General features: G+C 33.7%; 1 protein-coding gene across 1 annotated transcript; it reads left to right on the top strand.

Annotated features, from left to right (window-relative positions):
• Nucleotides 1-2,253: 2,253 nt before the first annotated feature.
• On the top strand, nucleotides 2,254-22,024 carry FRG1 (FSHD region gene 1). The gene is made up of 9 exons (XM_079142365.1): nucleotides 2,254-2,515; nucleotides 3,794-3,864; nucleotides 13,470-13,595; nucleotides 14,509-14,566; nucleotides 16,578-16,692; nucleotides 17,766-17,870; nucleotides 20,058-20,149; nucleotides 20,640-20,750; nucleotides 21,912-22,024. The coding sequence occupies exons 1-9, from the start codon at nucleotides 2,454-2,456 to the stop codon at nucleotides 21,946-21,948; spliced, it is 777 nt and encodes a 258-aa protein (XP_078998491.1). The 5' UTR covers nucleotides 2,254-2,453; the 3' UTR covers nucleotides 21,949-22,024.
• Nucleotides 22,025-23,163: the final 1,139 nt, after the last annotated feature.

Genomic DNA, 23,163 nt, shown 5'->3' on the forward strand with positions numbered 1-23,163 from the left:
CAAATGGGGTACATAATTTTGTTTCTATGGTTGTACACAATGTAGATTCATACCATTTGTGTAATTATACATGTACATAGGGTAAAAATGTCTGTCTCATTCCACCACTTTTCATACCCCACTCCCTCTCATTTCCTTCTACATATTCTAAAGTTCCCCTGGAGCCATTCTTAAGTAGTCCAATTTCACGGGTAATAACAATGGACCAATGACTGACAAGAATGTTCGCAGGTTAACAATCTGGACCAATGACTGCCGAGAATATTCCCAGACTGACGAGCAGACCGATGGAGGGCTAGGATGTTTGCAGACTGACAATCTGGGTTGTAAAATGGTGGGGGTGTGGGGGCAAGGCAGAACAGCCAGCAGCTGATACCAATAAAAAGAATACACAGGAGATTAGAAACTTAAATCTAGTAATTTTTTCTATGTGATTGTAGCTACACAGTCACAGCAGCTTATAGGTCACCTTTGTCAGGTGTCAGCAGACCTGTGTAAGAAGTCAGGAACTGACTGCTTACCATGGAATTCACTTATATTTAAGTTTATCCCTTTTAAAAAATACAGAGATGTGCTCTCTTCTCCTTGTTCTCTTCCTTATAATTCCACTTAGTACCAAGGATTGGTATTAGGAATTTTTATGATGGAAAAATAAATACAAGTACTACTATGTCTTTTCTTCTTTAGTAGCAGCACTCAGGATTGCAAAACCTCATTAGATTTGCAAAACACTGTAAGAAAAATAACCACCTGCAGATTTTAATTTGTAAGTCCTCACATCACACTCTGAAAATAAAACTTTTATTTTATGAAATATGAGGCAGTGTTGAAACACAGGCTAAATGGATAGAAGACTTATTTTGTTCCATCACAGCAAATAAGCCTCTGTAAAATTTAAGAGCAGCCTTCCACCAGCATTAAAGAAACACAACAAATAGTACCAGAGATTTTGCCTCATGCAGTATTGTGTGCACAAGAAACATCAAAATGAAAAATGTGTCTTAATACCATCATGTTCCCTTAATTAAACATGTGCTTTCTTAAAAACTGGAAATAGGTAGGTAAGGAAAGGGGTAACAAAGGTATGGTATCACTCTTTTCCTCATTTTGTTTCTAATCTTTAAATGAATGAACTGCAACATTTGAAAGCCTAAAAAATTATAATGGAGCTTATGTGCACTGAACTTCTTCAGGTGATAGTAGTACTGATTAATACCATAGGAAGAACAGTATCATAAAAAAGAAAGACATTTTTGATGTTTCTCATCACAGCATGAAAACTAACACATCATAATAATTTGACTAATAAAATATTGTAGTAAGCATCACATTTTAATATATCCTTAATCATAAGAAATTAGCATAGTGTTATAGTTCCTGCAACAATTAACTGAAGCTAAGCCATGGACTCATCAGTCTACACAGTGACCAATTTAGGAACCTCACTTTGTATTTGAGTGGATACTGGGCAATCTAGTTTGATGAGTCCATTTTATGAATTTAGGTTTATTTTCTGAACGTTTATTATTTATTTTAATGATTTCTTTATTTAGGATGTCAGAGGGTTTTGTTTTTTAATCTGTATTTAGCAAAGCCCAGGTCCTTCATTGAGCAAAGAACCCGTAAGTGGAGAGACAGTCAAGATGGAGTAACTTTTATTAGGCTTCCCCTTGGCAAAATAAATAAATAAATAAATAAAATAAAACTTTGGACAAATACTTTTTTAAATTACCTAACGGTAATGAATAGTAACCGAAAGCAGGCTGAATGTAGAGGAGGGTTGTTAATAAAGGAACTGTATTCTAAAATCTTGGCACATTCTAAAATCTCAGTGCCACTAAGACCCATGAAAACGATTTATTTTGACATATGCATGCGTACTTTCTTCCGAGTTTTCTGGTGGCAAAAGATCGACTTAAGAGGAATTTCAGCTTGAGAGCAGAGAATATGTAAATATAGAAACAGCGAGGTCTACATAAGGTTTCAGACCAGCTGTACTAAATTCACTAAAATTGTGTTACCCTCGGGTTCATCAAATCATCACTTAACTCCTGAAATCTAGCAGGAGGTGCCTACAACGACTGTCAGAACCCAGGCGTCCACTAGAAGCGCGACTCCGGGTGCCTCAAGGCAGGGTGGGTGGGGGGGGGGCGGGGGAAGGAAACTAACATCCGGGAAATCCACCAGAGGGAGCAAATGAACGCTGATTTAGTTAGGTCCTCTGCAGCTGCCGTAGTTCCCGGACAGGAAACAGGAAATAAGTTTTCCTATCTGAAAGTCAGTGTTCCGGTGTAAACGCCGAGGGTATTCCGCATTACGCTTTTCACTCTAGCGGTTTCGTATGTTCTCAAGAAGTTCTTAGTTTTGCTTCTTCTGCACCAGTTTATGCTCCGGTCTAAGCATTTTGTCCTGAGCCAAGACCCACCTATTTGTACAGAAGTCTGGTCACAGCCATGGCCGAATACTCCTATGTGAAGTCCACCAAACTCGTGCTGAAGGGAACGAAAGCCAAGAGGTGAGATCCCCGAAGCTTTGGCAGGAGGCTTTTCCGTTCTTATGTCGCGTCCTCGCGGCCGGGGTGTCCCATGGAAACCCTAGAGCTCTGTCCTTTTAGCCTCCTCATCTGGACAGAGGCTGCGACTCAGTTCGCGGCACCTGTGCGGAGCGGGAGAGGCAGTTGGCAGAGATACGCCCAAGCTGTAGCGTCCGGAAAAAGAAGGGAAAAGAGGAGAGCAGTAGCCCGGAGGCCTCCTTCCGACCTTTATATGATGGGTCTGCACTAATCTGTTCGCGTGTAATTGTTTCTCACGAAATATGCAAGGTGAAACTGGGTTCAGTTACATACACAGTGATTAGTGATATGGGTTTATGATAGAGATGGGGACTCCAAGGTTACCGCACCGATTACAGTTTGTAATTAGTGGCAGATTGGTTAAACTCTGAGTTTCCTTGAATTTGTTGGTAGCGATAATGATAATGAGGATTAAATGATATAACACGTGACCAGAGAAATAAACAAAGCCAAATGAAAGGAGGTTTTAATGATGATTTATGGTTATTAACTGTGTAGGGAAAGACACCTGTCTATTCATATTTCCATTTCAGTTTGAACCAGTAGATCTGTCTGTGCTTGACTATTTATACAAGTATCGAGCATTTCCTCCCAGTATTGAGTGATAAACTGAGTTTGGGGCATTTTTAAGTGAAACGGAAAGCACCTCAAGGAGCAAACTGAAGCCTCTGCCTTGAGAACTCCTGCTAGGGACCCGAACCAATCTGAAACTTTTACTGTGAATTAGCAGGGAAGAGAGGAGAGTTAGCTTCTGAAAACTTCCTTTATGGTTAAAAGGCAAACAGATGTGCCTTATAGTTGTCATAGTTAGCATCTGTGTAGCACTGTGTGCCAAGAGTTGTTTCAAGCACTGCATATTAACTTTTTTCTAAAATCACAATTGCTTTTTTCATTATTGAGATTAATTTGTATACTATAAAATTCACCCTTTTGTAATGTATAAAAATACAGAGCTAAGTAGTGATAGGATGAAGAAGGCCTTGCACATGCTACAAAAGTGCTCTACCACTGAACTATAACCCCAGCCCCAGAATGTGCTCTATGCCTGTGCTCAGGATCAGAAGCAATTTCTCTATACTATAAGAGGGTATATCAATGTAAATCAACAAAATTTAATAATTTATAAATCAATATAGAGTTTAAGACTTTGCTTATATCTAGTGAAATTTAACACAAAAGAACAATATACCTAAACTCATTTATCATACTTTTCTCCCATAGTAAGAAGAAAAAAAGCAAAGATAAGAAGAGAAAGAGAGAAGAAGATGAAGAAACCCAACTTGATATTGTTGGTGAGTCATTTCAGACTTTATTCTGAGAAAACATTTATTGAGATTCCATTTAAAATAATTTCCAACTTAGAAATTTATCACCTATTCATTTTTTCTGAATTTGCTCAGATATACTTAGAAGTACAGGTTCCTCATATTTGTGAGCCAGCAGATGTCACTGATGCCTTATCTTCATCATCAGAACAATGTGCAGGAGAGAGGAAGTGTGACTCTTGGATTTAGTAGGCACCATTAAACTAGTAGGCAAAGCTTCTTATCCATCATTTTAAAGACTCACTATAGATAAGTTTGTTTAACCAAATTATTTTCTTTGAACATCTATGCAGTTTATTTGTAGAAGTCAGTGATTTCTCTCAAGAGGAAGTATAATCATAGTAAAAATAACTATTTTGTAAATGGCAAAATGAATGAAACTCCTAATTAAAAAAAAATAGAACATCTAGTTATCTTGTAAGTACTACTAGAAATAAATGGACCCAAACACACTTAAGAGCCAATTCTCTGTTTAGTCTTTTTATCCTCTCCACACCAGTACTTAAGAACAAATTTCTTTACTTTTACAAATTGACAATTTGCACTCTGGCTTTTCATAATTTATGACTGCTTTAAATCTATGTTAAAGTAGAAAATTGTGTAAGTTGTTCTGGAAAATTGCACATTTTTGGAAAGAACAAATCAGCAATTCTAAAATTACGGTAAATAACTTGAGAATACTTGTAGTTGTGGAATTGCTGTGTTGAAAGATAGGTGCATATTTTACTATAAAAGAAACCATCCTAGATTTTCTAAAGTGCTACTATTTTATACTCCCACCAAGAAGGAGTGAAAGTCCGAGAAGTTCATGTTGCTCCACATCCTTGCTAGCAGTTGATGGCATTATCGGTCTTTTCTCCTAGTCATCATGCACCTTTTCATTTCCTTACTGGTATTTTGTTTTGTTTTGTCTTTGTTGTTTTCTGATGAGCAGAAATTTTTAGTTTTTCTAAAACTCAGTTTTGGGCTTTTCTTTTATGGTTACAGCCTTACCTCTATTCTGAGAAATATTTTGCTTATTCCAAGTTATGAAAAAATTCATCTACTTTTACTTTTAGATATGTGATAGGTTTTTTAGTTTTTATATTAACTGTATCATCCATTTTTAAATTTTTGGCATAGTGTAAGATAGGTGTCAAGAGTTCCTTTTTCCTGGCATAGATAATGTGGTTTTTTTCAGCCTCATTGAAAAAATAGGCTTTCCCCATGAAACTGCTTTGATATCTTTGTTTAAAATCAGTTGAATCTCTGTGTGTTTGTTTCTTAACTCCTACTTCATTGACATATTTTTTTCTTCTGTCAGTGTTCATTACTGTAACTTCATGAAATCGAGAGATCAGCTAGTGAGTCCTGCAAGTTTTTACTTCTTTTTTTCAAGGTTAACTATCCCAAGTCCTTTATACTTTCATATAAATTTTAGAATCAATTATTACTTCCTGCATTGAAACCTATTTGATTTTCTGGAAGAATTTTATTAAATTACTATTTAGGGAGAATCAACATCTTAGCCATATAGAAGCTAAATAATTTTAGTTTTCAGTGTAACCATCTTGCATGTCTTTTCAAAATTTCTTTTTAAGCATAATTTTCTACTACAAATTGAATTTTTAAAATTTTTGTTCGCTGTCATTATTTAGATATATACAACCAGTTTTTCTACATTGTCTTTGTAGCTTGAGACATTAAATTCTTATTTATTTTAGTGCTTTTGTTTATGTAAAGAACCAAGAAATATGCACCCATATTTCGTGTGACTATAGCTTTACTTCTTTTCCAATCTTTATGTTTTATTTTTCTTTATTGCTTTTTTGTTCTAGCCGGGACTTCTGTAATGTTGAACAAAAGTGATACTAATGGTCATAATTGCATTGTTCTCACTCTTTCTTAGAAAGCTTTTAGTAGTTGCCCTTCATAGAATATGATTTATCTGCCAGATCTTCTTAGATTTCCTTCATCAAAATTAGGATGTTTCCTTTTATATTTAGTATCCTGAGAGATGTTTTTTGTTTTGTTTTGTTTTGTTTTGTTTTGTTTGCAGTTCTGGGGATTGAAGCTGTGGTCTCGTGAATGCTAGGCAAGCTCTCTACCACTGAGCTACATCCACAACCCTTTTTGTTTTTTATATTTGAGGTAGAGGCTCACAGTGTTATCCATGCCAATGTCAGACTTGCAGTCCTCTTGTTTCAGCCTCCTGAGTAGCTGGAATTATAGGCTTGCACCTCTGTACTTGGCCAGTGTCCTGGGATGTTTTTTTCTTTTTTTGTACCAGGGATTGAACCTAAACACAGAACCACATCCCCAGCCCTTTTTTATATTTTATTAGAGACAGGGCCTCGCTGAGTTGCTGAGTTTGTGTTTGAACTCATGATCCTCCTGCCTTTGTCCCCTGCATCACTGGGATCCTATATAGGTATATGCCACTGCACCCAGCATATCCTGGTATTTTTTTAACATAAAAGTGTTTAATTCTATCAGATTGCCCTTTTCTATATGTGTTGACATGTTATGCTTGTTTTCTTTATTTACTCTGCTAATGAATTACCTTGATTTCATTTTCAACTCTTGACCCATCTTCATATTCCTAAGTTAAAGCCCCAGATGGTTGTGATGTGTAGTCCTTTTTTATTATATTTTTCTGGATTTGATTTCTCACATTTTTTTTAAGAATTTCTGTATTCATGATGAGAGATATTGAACTTTTATTTTTCTTAGAGTATATTTGGCTTTGGTTTAGCTGTATAGGATTTCTTCTTCATATGTTTGATAGAATTCACTTGTAATGATATCTACACCTACAGGAGGGTTTTTTAATTTTAGTTCTTGTGGGAATTTTAAATTTTTGAATTAAATTTTATTGATAAATACTTTCAGTATTTGTTGTTTTTATTATGCATCACTTAAGAAAATTTGGGGGCTGGAATTGCAGCTCAGTGGTCGAGCGCTTACCTAGCACGAGTAAGGCACTGGGTTCAATCCTTAGTACCACATAAAAATAAATAAAATAAAGGTATTGTGTCCATCTAGAACATAAAAAAAAAATCCTTTTAAAAAAATAGAAAAAGAAAATTTTGATCCAGGTCATTGACTTTGTTGACATCAAATTGTTCAGAATGTTTCCTTATCTTTATAGGATTTGTGGAATCCATAATCCATTTTCTTCTTTCATTCCTCATATTACTATTTCTTCCCTATATTAATCTAGCTACAGGTTTACCAATTTGTTGATCTTTATAAGGTTCATCTTTTATTATTTGCTCTATATTCATTTTCTATTTCATTTACTTACAGTCTTTAGTATTCCCTTCCTTAATTTACTTTTGGTTTACTTTGCTCTAGTCTAATAGCTTCTTAAGGTGGGAATTTAGAACCCCTTCACACAACTTGAAGTATACCCCACAAGTTTTGATTTATGTTAAATTTTCATTCAGTTCACAATATTTTCTAATCATCCTTATGACATTTTTCCTTGACCCATGAAAAGTGTACTATTTGAAAGTGTACTATTTAATTTTTACCATGTAGATATAGTAGATATCTTATTGTTACTGACTTCTAATTTGTTCATAGTATGATGAACATACTTTCTTTGTGAATTTCCATGTACACTTGAAAAAAATGTATTCTGCACATGTCAGTTACATGTTTTCTAAATGTCAGATCATTTGAGGAATGGAGTAGATGTTCAGATCTTTGTATCTTTCTTGATTTTTATCTAATTCTACAATTTGCTGAGGGAATACATCTTCAATTCTGAATATATCTACTTCTCTCAGTTTTTCTTGAAATATTTTTAATTTTTATTTAAGATGTATATACATTTAGGATTGTTAAATTGTCCTTGTAAAGTCAACCATTTATCTTAATAAAATGTTTATTTCTGACAATGTCCCTTATCTTTAAAGGTAGTTAAACTATTGAATGATCTTTTGCTCTGTAAGGCTTGGTGGTTATTTGTTGGTTGGTTGATTGTTTCTTTGGTTTTGCTCTTAATTATTTAGGGCGATTTGGTTGTGCCTGCTTAGATTGTAGCTTTTACTTTAGGCATTGGTCCTTATGGGCCCTCAACTAAATACATGAATATACTCATGTGTTGAAGCCACCCTCATATCTCCCAAATTCCTGTGCTCTCTGATACCTCCTTTGGTTCTCAGAAGGTGTGATCTCTCTTCTAGACCTTGTGTATCCTACCCAGTACATGCATAGCCAATACCTTGACCAAAGACCTGTAGAGAAACCATATACACACTTTTTAGGATCCACACCTTTATGTAATTCCCTCTTCTTCACTATCTTGCTATGTAAATTCCAGTCACTTCTGCACTCAAAGTCTCAGCTCAGTGGGATTGCTGGGTTCTTCTGGAGCTCCACCTGTCTGCCCTATGTTTGCAAAATTGCCGTTAGGCATAAAAATAAAATGGTAATGAGGTTCACCTCACGTGTTTCCCTTTTCTTTAAGATGTCAGTCCTGCTTCACCTTTGTTCCAATACTTGAAAACAGTTTTCTCATATATTCTGTCCTGTGTCCTAGTTGTTCATGGTGGGAGGACAAGTTCAGTACCAATTACTCTCTCTCAGCTGGAATAAGTCCTTCTGTGTCTCTTTTTGCCCACTTACCTTCTTTCACGTGATTTTTCAAGCTGGGTCTATAGGTAGGTATATACCTATTTTTGAAGAGGGGGGAAAACACTTCATGTTTTAAAACTGTTCTGTTGGTTCTATACAAGGCCCTGAAAGAAGACCTAAACCAGAATGGATTAGTAAATAAAATCAAAGAAATTCTGCCTTTCACACAGAAAATATCAAGTCTGCACAATTTCAGAAAGATCTGCCAGGGTTGAAAGTAACCAAATTTTATAATAGCATAGTTTGTCAAACTCCTAGATAACTTGTTTTCCTCAGGAACTAAAGTCATGTAAGCTCTGAGTCAGCATAGTTGTATGAAGAGTAGTTGGACTACATTGCCATAGAGGAAGAAAATTCCACTTACAAAGCTGAGCTATATGGACCCCTTGTGCCTAGAACATTATGATGGTAGAAAACTAAGGAGAACCCTTTAGCACAGAGGCACTGGAACAGTCAGTGAGGTAAACTATTTATATAACCTCTCATCGTTCTCACCTCTGAGAGGTATGGGTAAATGTGTGGCCAGCAGCACTAGGCTATGAGTAGCACTAGAAGGTCAGTTAGCCACAGAGTGAGGCCTCTCAAAGTATCGACCCGTCCATCCTTCAGTGTCTCTAGTAGCCTTAATAACAGAAAGAGTGGGGACTTTGACAGTATGTCATCAAGTGCAGTCCCCTTTATACTGAGACATCACAAACATTATTACAAATATTATTTTGTAAACAGTTACATAAAAAGTTACAACATATGTCAAGCTTTGTTGTGTAATGTGAGAATGCACTATGACAACCTTAAACCCATGTAAGGTTTAAAAGCAAATAGCTGTAAGCATGTCTCTACATTTTGTTTGGACAAGGAACAAGTAAAGTGTTGGACTGGATTCTCAGATTCAACTTTATTGTAGCACATAAACATAGCCTTAAGCTAGCTGACTTAGAGATGGGCAACTTCGGTGACAACTGTTCTTAGTGTCTTAGAGACTGCATTTTTGCAGTCTGAATCTGTGGGGGCAAATTCCAGCCAGTATTGTGTTATATTACTTTAGTCATTAAACCTGTAAGCATACTTCCAGCATTGAATGTAGGCCACTTGAAATCTCAAGGAGAAAAAACAGGTTTCTGCTCAAGTCATCTCTTTTATCATTTCAAAATTGTTTTATCTTTTTTCTTCTTTGGCAGGCCTTGTCTGCCAAAAATTTCTTCATCTGCAAGCTATTGAGATGCTATATTAAAATTATTTCATTTAATAAGTATAGGCTATAAGTATGGTTCAGTGGTGAAGTGCTTGCCTAGCATGTGTGTGAGGACATGGGTTCAATCCCCAGCACCACCATCAAAAAAAAAAAAAAAAAAATTAAATATACTTGGTTAATCTGGCCCAGAGCATACAAAATACAAAAAATTTAAAATCATTAACAGTTACATTTCTTATGAAAGATATGCTGATTACAAAACTGTTGAGAAAGATTCTAGTTGAAGCATTTTAACAATTAAAAGTAACAAATTATTGTAATTATCACTGAATTATTTCTCTAAGTAAAACCTCATATGAGTAGAATCATATAATACTTGCCTTTTTTGTGATTGACTTTTTATTTATTTATTTATTTATTTTATTTATTTTTTTTGCAGTACTAGGGATCGAACTCAGGGCCTTGTGCTTGAGAGGCAAGCACTCTACCAGCTGAGCTATCTCCCCAGCCCACTGTGATTGACTTTTTTCACTTAGTAAAATGTCTTCAAGGTCCATCCATGTATGTGTAACATGTGTTACCATTTCCTTCCTTTTTAAGACTGAATAATATTTCATTGTATGTATGTCCCATATTTTGTTTGTTCACTCATCTCTCAGTGGATACTTGGGTTGCCTCCACTTTTTTTTTTCCTATTGTGAATAATTCCACTATGATTGTGAATATACAGATGTTTCTTCAAGACCCTGTTTTCAGTGCTTTGGGGTACATACCCAGAATTAGAATTGTGGGATTGTATAGTAGTCCTCTTTTTTATTTTTTGAGTAACTGATCATATTCTTTTCCAAAGGGGCTACAATATTTTACCTTTATACCAGCAGTGTATAGGGTTTTAATTTTTCCACATCCTCAGGGGTGCTTGTTTTTCTGGTTTTTTGTTTTTATGATAACCATCCTCATGGTTTTAAAGTGGTATCTGATAATGGTTTTCATTTACATTTCCCTAGTGAATAGAGATGCTGAGCATCTTTTCCTGTGTATTCATGTTTTTGCTTCCTGTTCAGTTGTGTTGTTTTGGAGAAACTATATATTCTGATTATTAATTCCTTATCATGTATGTGATTCGTCAGTCTCCATTCTGTGGGTTGCCTTATTACTGTTACAAGTGGTCTTTGAGCCTAGCAGAAAGTTGAGACTGAAGGATCACAGATTTGAGACTAGCTTGGACAACTTGGCAAGACCCTGTCTCAAAAAGAAAGAAAGAAAAAATGCTGGAGTTGTAGTTAAGTAGAATGCTTACCTAGCACATGTGGGCCCCTGGGTTCAATTTCCAATTACATACACAGAGAAAAACAGTTGTCTTTGATGCACAAAAGATATTATTTTTCTTGAAGTCTAGTTTGTCAGATTCTGTTTCGTGTGCCTTTGATATTATATGCAAGAAATCAGTACAAGGGGCTGGAATTGTGGCTCAGTGGTAGAGCGCTTGCCTAGCATGTGAGGCACTGGGTTCAATGCTCATTACCACATATAAATAAATGAATAAATAAAGGTCTATCAACATCTAAAAAATATGTTTAAAAAAATCAGTAGGAAACCAATATGGGGCTGGGGTTGTAGCTCAGTGGTAGAGCACTTGCCTAGCACATGTGACGCACTGGGTTTCATCCTCAGCACCACATAAAAATAAATAAATATAGTGTGTTCATCTACATCTAAAAACACTAATATCATGGAGTTTTTCCCTTTTTTCTCCTAAGAGTTGTATAGTTTAAGCTCTTCTATTTTGGTCTTAGATCCATTTCAATTTAATTACAGTATGTAGTAGCTAAAATATTAACAATGTTTTAAATTAGTTGTGAGGAGCCTAAACTGTTTTATTTGCTTAGGAAATTTTGTGTAGTGGGATTAACAGAATTTTTAAAAACAATAGAAAATTATATGAATCCCTTATGTACCCATACCCCTTAGTAACTATGACTGTTTTGCCAGTGTTGTTTCATTTGTACATGTACCCACACATTTTTTGGAGAATTTTATGTAAATCAAAAATATTATGACATAACACCCATACTACATAAATGTACATTTCTTATAAGGTCAGTCAGGCTCCCCTCTCTCCCCGTCTCTGCTTTGTACTTTCTTTTTATACCTATCACTGTGCTGTTTTATCAGACCTTGCAAAATTAATAAGAATTCCTTAACACTAATATCAGGTTAATAACTGATTCATTTCTACTCTAGCTAAAGTACAATTCAAGGGAAGATTTGAGATCATTTTTGTTCTGTTAAAATAGGAACTTTTGCAATGATTGCTTAAATAATTGGACTCTAAATTTAACATTGTTGGTGAACGTTAGTGTTCATAAACATAGATTCTGCTAATTTTGTTTCTAATTTAAAATTATAGTTAAGTCTACAGTGACCCCCCCCCCCCCACTTCCTTGTCCCACAGTTTCCCTTTCTGTGGTTTCAGAAACCAAGGATTGAAAATATTAAACGGACAATTCTGGAAATAAGCAATGAGTTTTAAAATGCATGTTATCCTCTATAGCATGATCAGATCTCCCACCTTCCTGACCAATATGTGAGTCTCCTTTTTCCAGCATATTCACACTGTACATGTCATCTGCACCTAGTAGCCCACTTGGTTATCAGACGTAATTGTCATGCTGTCACAGTGCTTGTGTTTACACAACCCTTATTTTACTTAATGATGACCCCAAAGCACAAGAATAATGATGCTGAAAAGTTACAAATGCAAAAAGAAGCTATAAAGTTCTTCCTTTAAGTGAAAAGGTGAGGAAAAAAAGAAGATAATTTGAGATAGAGAGACCATATTCATGTAACTTTCATACAGTATATTGTTATAATTGTTCTATTTTTTGTTGTTATAATCTCATATTGTGCCTAGTTTATATATTCAGCATATGTATATATGTATAGGAAAAAACAGATATATATCAAATTCGTACTAGCCACAGGTTCAGGCATCATCTGAGACTCTTGAAACGTATGCCTTGTGAGAAAGGGTACCACCATATGTGCTGGAAAGTACCTCTTTATGTAGGGCTAAGAAATAGTTTATAATAGACATTGCCACTGGAAAGCAAGCGTGGATGGATGAATGGATGGGGTCTGGAATGATACTGTTTTTTCTAAATCATTTGTACCTTTGCATATATTCCTATTTAAAGATTATGTTTAGCTGGGTGCAGTGGCACACTCCTATAACCCCAGCATCTCAGGATACTGAGGCAGGAGGATTGCAAGTTCAAAGATAGCCTCATCAATTTAGGCCCTAAGCAACTTAGCAAGACCCTGTCTCAAAATTTTGAAAAAGGCCTGGGGTTGTGGCTCAGTAAGTAGTTAATAAGCACCCCTGGGTTCACTCCCGAGTACCATTAAAAAAAAAAAAAAAAAAGATTTGGTTTGATACCTAAGATTAGATTTAAGAAAAAAAACCTAATCTTGCCTGTGGTGGTAGTCAAATAACTTTACCTACATACACAAAAACAAGTGTTTGTAAACTAGTGAAATCTGAATAAGGTTTATAGATTATGTCATTATCAATTTCCAAGCTTTGGCTTACATAGTAGTTGTTAATTACTATTAGGAGAAAGTGAGTAAAGGGTAAAAAAGATATCTCTGCATTATTTCTTACAACTGCAAAGCAAAAATCTTTTAAAACTAAGTCATAACAGTGAAAACCTGTGTCAAACCTAAAAATAAGTTAAATATGGATTTTACGTTTTAGGAATCTGGTGGACAGTATCCAACTTTGGTGAAATTTCAGGAACCATCGCCATTGAAATGGACAAAGGAACTTATATTCATGCACTTGACAATGGTCTTTTTACACTGGGAGCACCTCATAAAGAAGGTTTGTAACTGATGAAAATGTTGAAAGGGAAAGGCCACTTAAAATACAGGTTTTTATGACATTCATGCACTTGGGACAAATTTTAACTAGTCTCAAGCATGTTCCAAAGGAATAGAGCCATTGCACTGGATTCTTCCACATTTTCCCTTCATTAATATTTACCCATTTTATTATTCCAGTATAACATTTGAAAACATTCCAAATAATGCTAGAAGAGTTTCTGTGGAAATCAAAAACAGCATAAATAATTGAAATAGTAAGTGGAAAGAAAAAAGAAAATCTGGTTAAGTCAAAAGTTTAAATTTGTTTTCTTCACACTTTTGCCTAGGTATAGTAGGCAACTAGAAATTTCTCATTCTCTTTAGGCAACAGGGGAAGCATTAATGAGGTGTGAAGTGTACAAAGGCATATCATTTGGTCAGAATGATCATCCCTTGAATAAATGAAATCATGTAATATTTTAAATATTAAGTGCTTATGTATGTATTATATTTTAAAACACAAAGAGAAAATACCTTGGAAGTGACTAAATGTCATGCCAACTTATCTTAGGAAGCATGTAAAATTAGCCATGTAGTGATAAGATAACAAGGTCTTAATACTGTGGATACTGTATTATCACAATTGTGCCCAAATATCTTTCCTTAAATTTAATTTTCAGAGGGGGAAAATTTTTTTTAAAGCAAAAGAGTATCCTAGCTGCACCCGGTGCACACCTGTAATCCCAGCAGCTCGGGACCCTGTCTCTAAATACAATACATAATAGGGCTGGGGATGTGGCACAGTGGTCCAGTACCCCTGAGTTCAATCCCTAGTACCCTTAGTAACCCCCCCCCCCCCCCAAAAAAAAAGAGTATCTTCACATATGTATTTATAGCAAATATTAAATATTTTTATTTTTTTTCTTCCGTAGTTGATGAGGGTCCTAGTCCTCCAGAGCAATTTACTGCCGTCAAATTGTCTGATTCTAGGTAAGTTTGAGTTGACCTATAATTCAGCAACTTTTTTTTTTTTTTTTTTTTACATTTTTCAATAAAAATTCCACTACTTAGCTAACTTAAGCCCACAGAGTAATTTTGATTTAAGAAACAAAACTTTTTCTTGAAAAGTGAATTTTGTTACATTCAAAAATGTTATTTATATACCCAATAAATGTTTATATTTTATTAGATTTGTAATAACTGTCATTTTAGAGGAGAACTAAACCATCAGATACAGGTTGGTTGTCCCTTATTCAAAATGCTCAGGAACAGTAGTGTTTGGGACTTCTGATTTGGGGAGTTTTGAATATTTATATATATATATATATATATATATATATATATATATAAAATGAGATATCTTGGGAATAGGAACTACATGTAAGCAAAAATTTATATTTCATATATGCCTTATATATATAGACTAAAGATAATTTCATATGACACTTTTGGAATTCTTTCATTTTGCTACATGAGGTCAGCTGTGAAATTTTCCACATGTGGTAATATGTCTATAATCGAGAAGTGTGGGATTTTGGAGCACTTCCCATTTTCAGTGTGGGGATGTTCAACCTGTATAAAGTTTATTATTATTCTTATTGATATATAATACTTGGCTGGAAAAATATGAGTTTGTAAAAGGTTAGTACTGCCAGGGACCAAATAAGATAGATTAGAAATATTATGTGAAGAAAATAAACATAGCAGAAAACCTGGTCTAGTGATGCTGTGGCATATAAATTTATTACTCAGAAGTCAAGAAGCAGGAAAATAAAAGGAGTATTTTTGAAACCAGCAGAAAACATTACATAATCATACAAAACCAAAGAAAATTTTACTTACTGTTTTTATAATTCTTTTATGAGCTGACCTTTTTATTCTCGCAGTGGGAATAAAGTACAGAATGATACTTTGGGTACTAATAGAAGTTGAATTTTAGTATTCCAGTCAATTGCTTACATCAATATGATAATGATTTGCATTTTATTTTCATAAACCTGTAAATGACTGCATCATCAGTTCTGGCACCACAGAAAACTAGTAAAGTAAAATAATTGGAAATCATAATTGTGGAAAAAAGTCATTAAGATAATTATTTTTTATGCTTTCTTTAAAAGTCTGATAAGTTAGTGAAAGACTTAAGGAAGCAGGTATTAAAAAACACAAACTTTTTCATAACAACATAAACATTAACAGTAGACAAATGAGCAACAACCTTAGTAAGCGCTGCATTCCTACTCTTTGTACATATGTATGAGTGTCTTAACATTAATGACCTAATAGAAAAATGGCTAACAATAAGCCCCCAACAGAAGAATGGATGTTCACATAACTAATTTAAAAACTAAAAAAGAAAATGAAAGAAATGTAGACATCATTCTTACTAATAATTGTAATGCAAATTAAATATGATGCTATTTTTGCCATGTCATATTTTTAAGTATTTTTTTAAAGGAATAATGTTTTAAAAAATCCATGATTAAAAACAAGTTCTAACAAGTTGTCACATCCTTTTCTAAAAAGTATGTGGCAACTTTAAAGTTTATACCCTTTGATACAGTAACCTTCTTTTTCTAGAAATCCCTTCTAAGGATAAATCAATAATTTCATAATCAAAAACAATATTAGTACAACTTCATATATTAGCAGAAAAAATAAATCTTCGTACCCCTACAATAGAACATTATATCTATTGAAAGTAACATATTTGAAGAATAGTGCATTTAGAAAAATGTTTTGTTTTATAGTATTTAATGTAGGGTAATATATAAGATTTTATATAATGCTTATATTCAGAAGCAAAATGTAATATTGTGTTTATAAAATTATGTTCAGTATAGCAGCAACAAACCACATGTAGCTTTTGAACACTGAGATTATGTCTAGTCTGAATTTATATATAATGTTACAGTATATAAACATACACACATACACACATGCCGTTTTTATGTTCCATATTTATTGTTCTTTCTCTGTTAACACTTGTTTAATTAATCCAAAGAATTGCCCTGAAATCTGGATATGGAAAATACCTTGGTATAAATTCAGATGGACTTGTTGTTGGTCGTTCAGATGCAATTGGACCAAGAGAACAGTGGGAACCAGTCTTTCAAGATGTAAGTGCCATTGTTATGTATAAAAGCTTCCTGTCATTAAGAGAAAGTCAAACAGTCAGTGAAAGCGTGTTTTCTAAAAATAAATAAAAATAAGAGTGCAGTATGCAATAATATAATTACATAAAATTGTAAAAGATGCGTATTAAATTTCAGTCTTCAAAAGAACTCAGGCAATAGTGTAACAAAAAGCAGTAGTACCTTTGCCTATCATAGTTTCAGTGTACTCATGGGGCCTAGATATGTCTCTCTTATTTAACCAGGACTCTCTAAATAATGGCCAGTCTTGAGTCTCTGAGTAGGGAAACAGGATAATTCAGGAGCATCTTTTTAGCAGGAATTATATATTTTTTTCTAAAACATTAGAGAGTATGGTAAGTGGACAATGGAGCAAGTGAAATTTTGATAATTTTTGCATAAAATAATAATACTGGTTCATTGAAGTGAAATTAGTATTTTTAGAACTGTCAGTTCATAATAAAGTTCAAAAAGAAAAGCAAACAGTGTACAGCAAGATAGTTTTAATACAAAAGGGATGAAGAGCTCAGGGTGTAACTCAACCCTTCATTAATTAGTAAAATTAATTTTTATTAATATATGAATGTTTTAAATCTGTTGATACAGAATGCATAATTCCCCTTTTCTGTTTAAGCAGTAAAAACTGAGCAGAAACATACAGGAGCTAAACAGACTGCAAAGCATTGCATCAAGAATAGTAAGGAACAGTGGGCATCAAGTAGACCAAAGGAAGGAGAAGTTCAGTAGTTGGGTAGCACCAATGGTTATGTATAGTAACATTCAAAATAGGATCCAATAGTGTTTTTCAGGATTATAAATTAGCCCAACATCCCCTCAAAAAGTGGTAATATTCAGACTCATTCCTCTACCCCCTACAATAAAATCTTGAGTTAGCGACTTGCAAACTCTTTTGATCCCTTTACCCCAATCCAGGGAGAAATACATTTTCTTGATTTTAGAATCAAGGAGAAAAAAATAATTTAGTTTAAAGACTTAGGATTTCTTCTGCAACATTCTCATAGCTCTAATATTTTTGTGTGCCATTTTGCTTTATTTAGGGGAAAATGGCTTTATTGGCCTCAAATAGTTGCTTTATTAGATGCAATGAAGCAGGAGATATAGAAGCAAAAAGCAAAACAGCAGGAGAAGAAGAAATGATAAAGGTAATCATAACTTTTTCCTACAGACTTATACATGTCACATACATGATGTGATTACAGCTCTTTAAAACATTGGCTAATTACGTACTCTCACTTCAAAGACTTCATAGCTTTTATAATATGTTCCAGACAGATTTTATTTTTAATTATAAATCTCATAATTGCCAGCTTATTTGCACAGTGTGACAGAGAAATTACTTCATTTTCTAGACTTGGCTTTTATTTTGTTTTTGTTTTGCATACATTTTAAAATTTAATTTTTAAATTAAAGTACAAAATTTTTAAATAACAAAATTTTTTAAATAACATTACAAAAATTTTTAAATAACAGTATATAAAATCCATAAATTTCTATACCCTTCGTTCACCTATCTCTGTCTACACTGTCCCTATTTCTCCCTGTTTTTTAATAGTCCCCAAAGTTTTTTTTTATAAATTTATGAATGTGTTTATAAGTTTTTACCTTAAATTTTTCCCTTAATATGGTATTTTACAGATTTTTCCCATCAGTATATATGTAGAAAGTTCTCTTTCCCTCCTTTTCTTTTCATCCCCCCTCCCTCTTTCTCTTTCTGTGTTTCCATAGGTACATAGCAATCCATTTTAGAGAAGTACTTTAACTTATTTAATCACTCATACAGAGAGAAATTTGAGGTGTTTCTATGCTTTTATTCTTATAAACCGTGCTGTAGACTTAATATTGTGAGTGGGCATCATTTTGTAGATGTGTAAGTGTATCTGAAGATTAATTCCCAGAACATAATTAAAAGGTCTGGGAGTCTGTGTATCTATAATTTTGTTAGATACTGCCAAGTTACCTTCCATAGAGGTGACATAAAATTATATTTGCACCGACATGTATAAGAAGGTTACTAGGTTGTATTAATACCTGACCACCCATGAAGCTAATCACTGCATGGTTAAAACAGAACTTCTAAGGCTTTTTTCTCTCAAATTTTTGTTCTATATGAATAAGAATGTTGTCTTTAAATGAAGAAAACTATGAAACACATGACATTTTTAAAATTTCATATCAGTCACTAAGCTGGAAATAAAAGTTCCTTGTGTGAGGCAAATTTCCTAGTCCTACTCTTTGTTTTACTTGATTGTGAACGTTACACACTCATTTTTATATCAAGGTGAAATTCTAAATAAAATTGCCTGATAACTTAGATCAGGTGGTAAATTCAAATGAGATGAAACCCTTTAGTAAAGGCTTAATTTTTCAAAAATCCACTTGATCTTAATGACAAACACAACTGTGTCTAAAGAACAACTACCATTTTCTTCTTACATTACTTTTTCTTGGTGTTCCATCTCATTACTGCGTATTCTGGACCTCCCCTCATTTGTGTCATTGGGAATCACAGTTTGTTAGTAGTCTCATCAAAATTTGCTGCTTTTAACACATTAGGGAGGGCCAAAGTGGAAGGCTCTAAAAGTGGAGGGGAAATGCTATTTCTAAAATGACCTTAATCTGTACAAATAAAGCATAAAAAATTATTGTCATGTTTTTCTCTACAACCAGCATAATCTGTAAGTATTTATCAAATATCTATACATCCTTCCTTGTTCTATATTTGCTTTCATTTGAAAGATGTTCTTAATTTCCATACTAACCAATTTAGTCTTTTAGTATTCTTTTTTTCTTTGAAAAACAGTGCTTATCGTTTTAGACAAGAATAATGCTGTTAACTCTTATCTCATCATTTGAGGTTGGCTCATAGAGAAATAAATACACCCCCTAAAAGATAACATAGGAACTAGAAATTTTACTACCTTTTGAATGCCAGAAATCTCATCTAAAATTTAAGTATTCTTATCTTATATTTTGAAAAGTCAAATGTTAGTCCTAGAGAAACATGACGGTAATTTTGGTAATTTTTTATATAAATTGCACATATGAAACCAAAACACATCTCTAGAGCCTTTTTCTCTAATACCTAAGTTAATTAAATACTTTTGCATAAGAAATCACCTAGAGAGCTGGGGATGTAGCTCAGTGGTAGTGCTTGCCTTGCATGCTGGAGGCCCTAAATTTGATTTCTAGCACCCTATTAAAAAAAAATGGGGGATGGGGGAAATCACCCAGAATGTCCTTGTGCCTTTTGTAATAAGTGTAATAAGTTAGGTAAGCAGTGATGAGTATAAATGTATAACCTATTGGGCTCTTATCTCTCCAATATCCAGATTAGGTCCTGTGCTGAAAGGGAAACCAAGAAAAAAGATGACATCCCAGAAGAAGACAAAGGAAATGTAAAACAGTGTGAAATCAATTATGTGTATGTATTCTTCTCTTTTAGATTCACAGATCTGAAAGTGAAGCACTTCTCAAGGAACTTTTAAAGTAAAAATAGTTGAAGGACAAGAAGAGGCAGCATAATGAACACTAAAGCAAAGCATTTAGCTGAGAGCTTTTCTCTCAGCTTCAGTTTTTCTAATTATCCTGCTGGTGCCAAGGTTAAAGTCACATGGCCTAGTCATTTCTCTTTGTTCCTTAAAAATTGCTGTGATGCCACCCAGGTGCTATTTATGTTGAGAACATGAGGGACTCCAGCCCACATTTCCTGATGAAGGGAACTTTTCAGAATTACCCAAATGACATCCTTCTTGATGGGTCATAAAGGTCATCTTCATAGTTAAAAACTCCTAAATTATTAAATGTGCTTAGTTGTTGCAGTGAAAAAACTTGAATAATTTTCACAAGTTCTTCAGGAAACACATATAATCAAAGTTTGAAGATACTTCTCACTGATGACATTTGCTTTACAGAAAAAAATTTCAGAGCTTTCAAGACCACAAGCTTAAAATAAGTAAAGAAGACAGCAAAATTCTTAAAAGGGCTCGAAAAGATGGATTTTTGCATGAGACACTTCTGGATAGGTAAATATATGTTTACATGTTTCCAACTGTTTTTAGTATCCAGTAGAGGCGGCATGTATAAATCCATTGTATTTTTTAAATTACCATGTTTTCAAAGTTTTGTCTTTATTTCTAATATATATATGCTAATATTACCTAGAGAGAACATTATAAATCTGAGTAAGGATTGCCAGAAAAGAATAATTGTAACCACAGTCTAATACTGTATGCTTTATTGTAAGAAATTTAGGGTTGATTAAAACTGTTGCATAAATTTACTTACCAGAGTTAGAAAGTTGTTTGAATAATATCAAAACTGGATTCTGTTAGAATTGTACAGGGTTCTAAAAATGAGATAAAAATAGATGAATTTGTAAAATGACTAAAGTATAAAAGTTAAATAAGTGAATTGAATTCATTTTATTAATCAGATTCAGAAATGTGCTGGATTTTTATCATAGTATACTAATAATAATTGTTCATTAATATTTCTAATTAAATATGTAGTGTTGTAGGTTTAGAACCTAGAAAAATAAGTAGAGAGATTTAGTTTTGAGCTTGCAGCTATAAATCAAAAATGTGCAGATAGAAGAATTTAGTAATTTCCTATCATTCATTCAAGTTCTATGTTGCAAAATTACTCATCTTTTTTTTACATAATCTGATAAAGTTAATATGTAATCATATATTTCTTGATACCTATTTGGTGGAGTTCTTACCTGAATTCAGTAAATGTCATAAGAATTTTTCCAGCTGAATAAATTAGTATGTATATAGTTCTGAGAAATCAAGAAGATATAAAATATATTCGGATATGGACTCTAAAATAACTTGCAGAATAAAGTCCTGTAACTTTATCACTTGTAAAAACTACACCGTGGCACCCAATAGCAATTTAGGAAGACTTAAATTCAAGTACTTAAAATTGCTATTATAACTTGAAAAAACCCTTAAGCAATATTTCCTAAATATTAGGAAACAAATTGCATGAAACTAGAATTTATTTTCTATAAAAAAGAAGGCTAAAAAGTAAAATTGTAGTAAAATATTTTTCATATATATAAGTGTTGTAGTAATATAGTAACCAAAATTGAACAGACTAAGTTTGAGTTTTATATTTAGTAGCAGTTTGGCTGTAAAAAGTATGTTGTACATTGATTAATTTTTATTTGTCTTAAACAGGAGAGCCAAATTGAAAGCTGATAGATACTGCAAATGACCAGGATTTTTATTTCTTTCTCCTTTTTTTTTTTTTTTTTTTTTTCTGAATAAAATATTCAGTGGTGGTGCTTTTATAGAGTTATTGGGTTGTTGTGAAATTACTAGTATCTAGTTTCATCAAAATTAAGTTTCTTCAAAGATTTACTTTTCAGTTAAGTATATACACTTAAAGTACTTCTTTACTGGAATTCCTGTTATAAAGTGTGAAGTACTACTCTAAAAAACTGATATTTCCTGTGTGGCTTGTGAAATCTTATGTTGCTTTACAGTCTCTCTTCACTTGATACAATCAAAACCTTTAGGAGGAGCATAGAAATTCACAGTGCAGTCAATCAATAATGCTTTGATTCTCCCTGCTCCCTTGCTCCCTGGAAGAAATATTCTATCTGCCTGCATTTCTGTACATAGTGTGTTTCTGTGTCTCATCACTTCACTTAGTCTCATGTTTCTAATTTCTGTCCTTATCTAATGAGCAGAGCTAATTAGAGGTCCAAATCCAAAGATAAAAATGAAAAATAGGCATTTCTGCTCTCATGGAGTGTATGCACTAGTGAAGGAGGAAGCAGAGCAGTTGCAAATAACAGGTGCTCTTTCCTTTTTTTCTCCCATTGCCCTTTATAACAGTGCCTTTAGATCACTAAAGTCAGTCTGGGAGAATGGCAGAGGTTAAGAATGAATGAAACATCTTTGAGGGTGTAGCTCAGTAGTAGAGTGCTCACCTAACTAACATTCATAGGGCCCAAATTTTGATCCCTAGCACTATAAAATTTTTTAAAATGCATCTAAATATTGTCATCTGGTTCACATGTTTCTGTCTATATGTGGGGATATCATGAGAAATTTTGTTTAAACCCTTGTTGAACTCCATGTACATTCTGGCTAAGCATTCCCTGATTTACCGGTCCAGTGATTTTATCAGAAATAATAAAATTGCTAATTCAAGAAAAAGTACTCACATTTTTCACATTAGGTAATTTCACTTGTTTTTTTGTTTTTTGTTTTTTTGATTCATGGTACACAAATGGAGTACAACGATCATTTCTTTGGTTGTGCACAAAGTAGAGTCATACCATTTGATATTAATTCATGTACATAGGGTAATGTTGTTTGTCTCATTATACTATCTTTCCTTCCCCTGTCCCCTCCACACCCCTCATTTCCATCTACACAATCCATCCTTCTTCCATTCTTCCCTTACCTCCTCCCACCCCCA

This window comes from Sciurus vulgaris, assembly GCF_902686455.1.
Source record: "Sciurus vulgaris genome assembly, chromosome: 5".
Taxonomy (NCBI): Eukaryota; Metazoa; Chordata; class Mammalia; order Rodentia; family Sciuridae; genus Sciurus; species Sciurus vulgaris.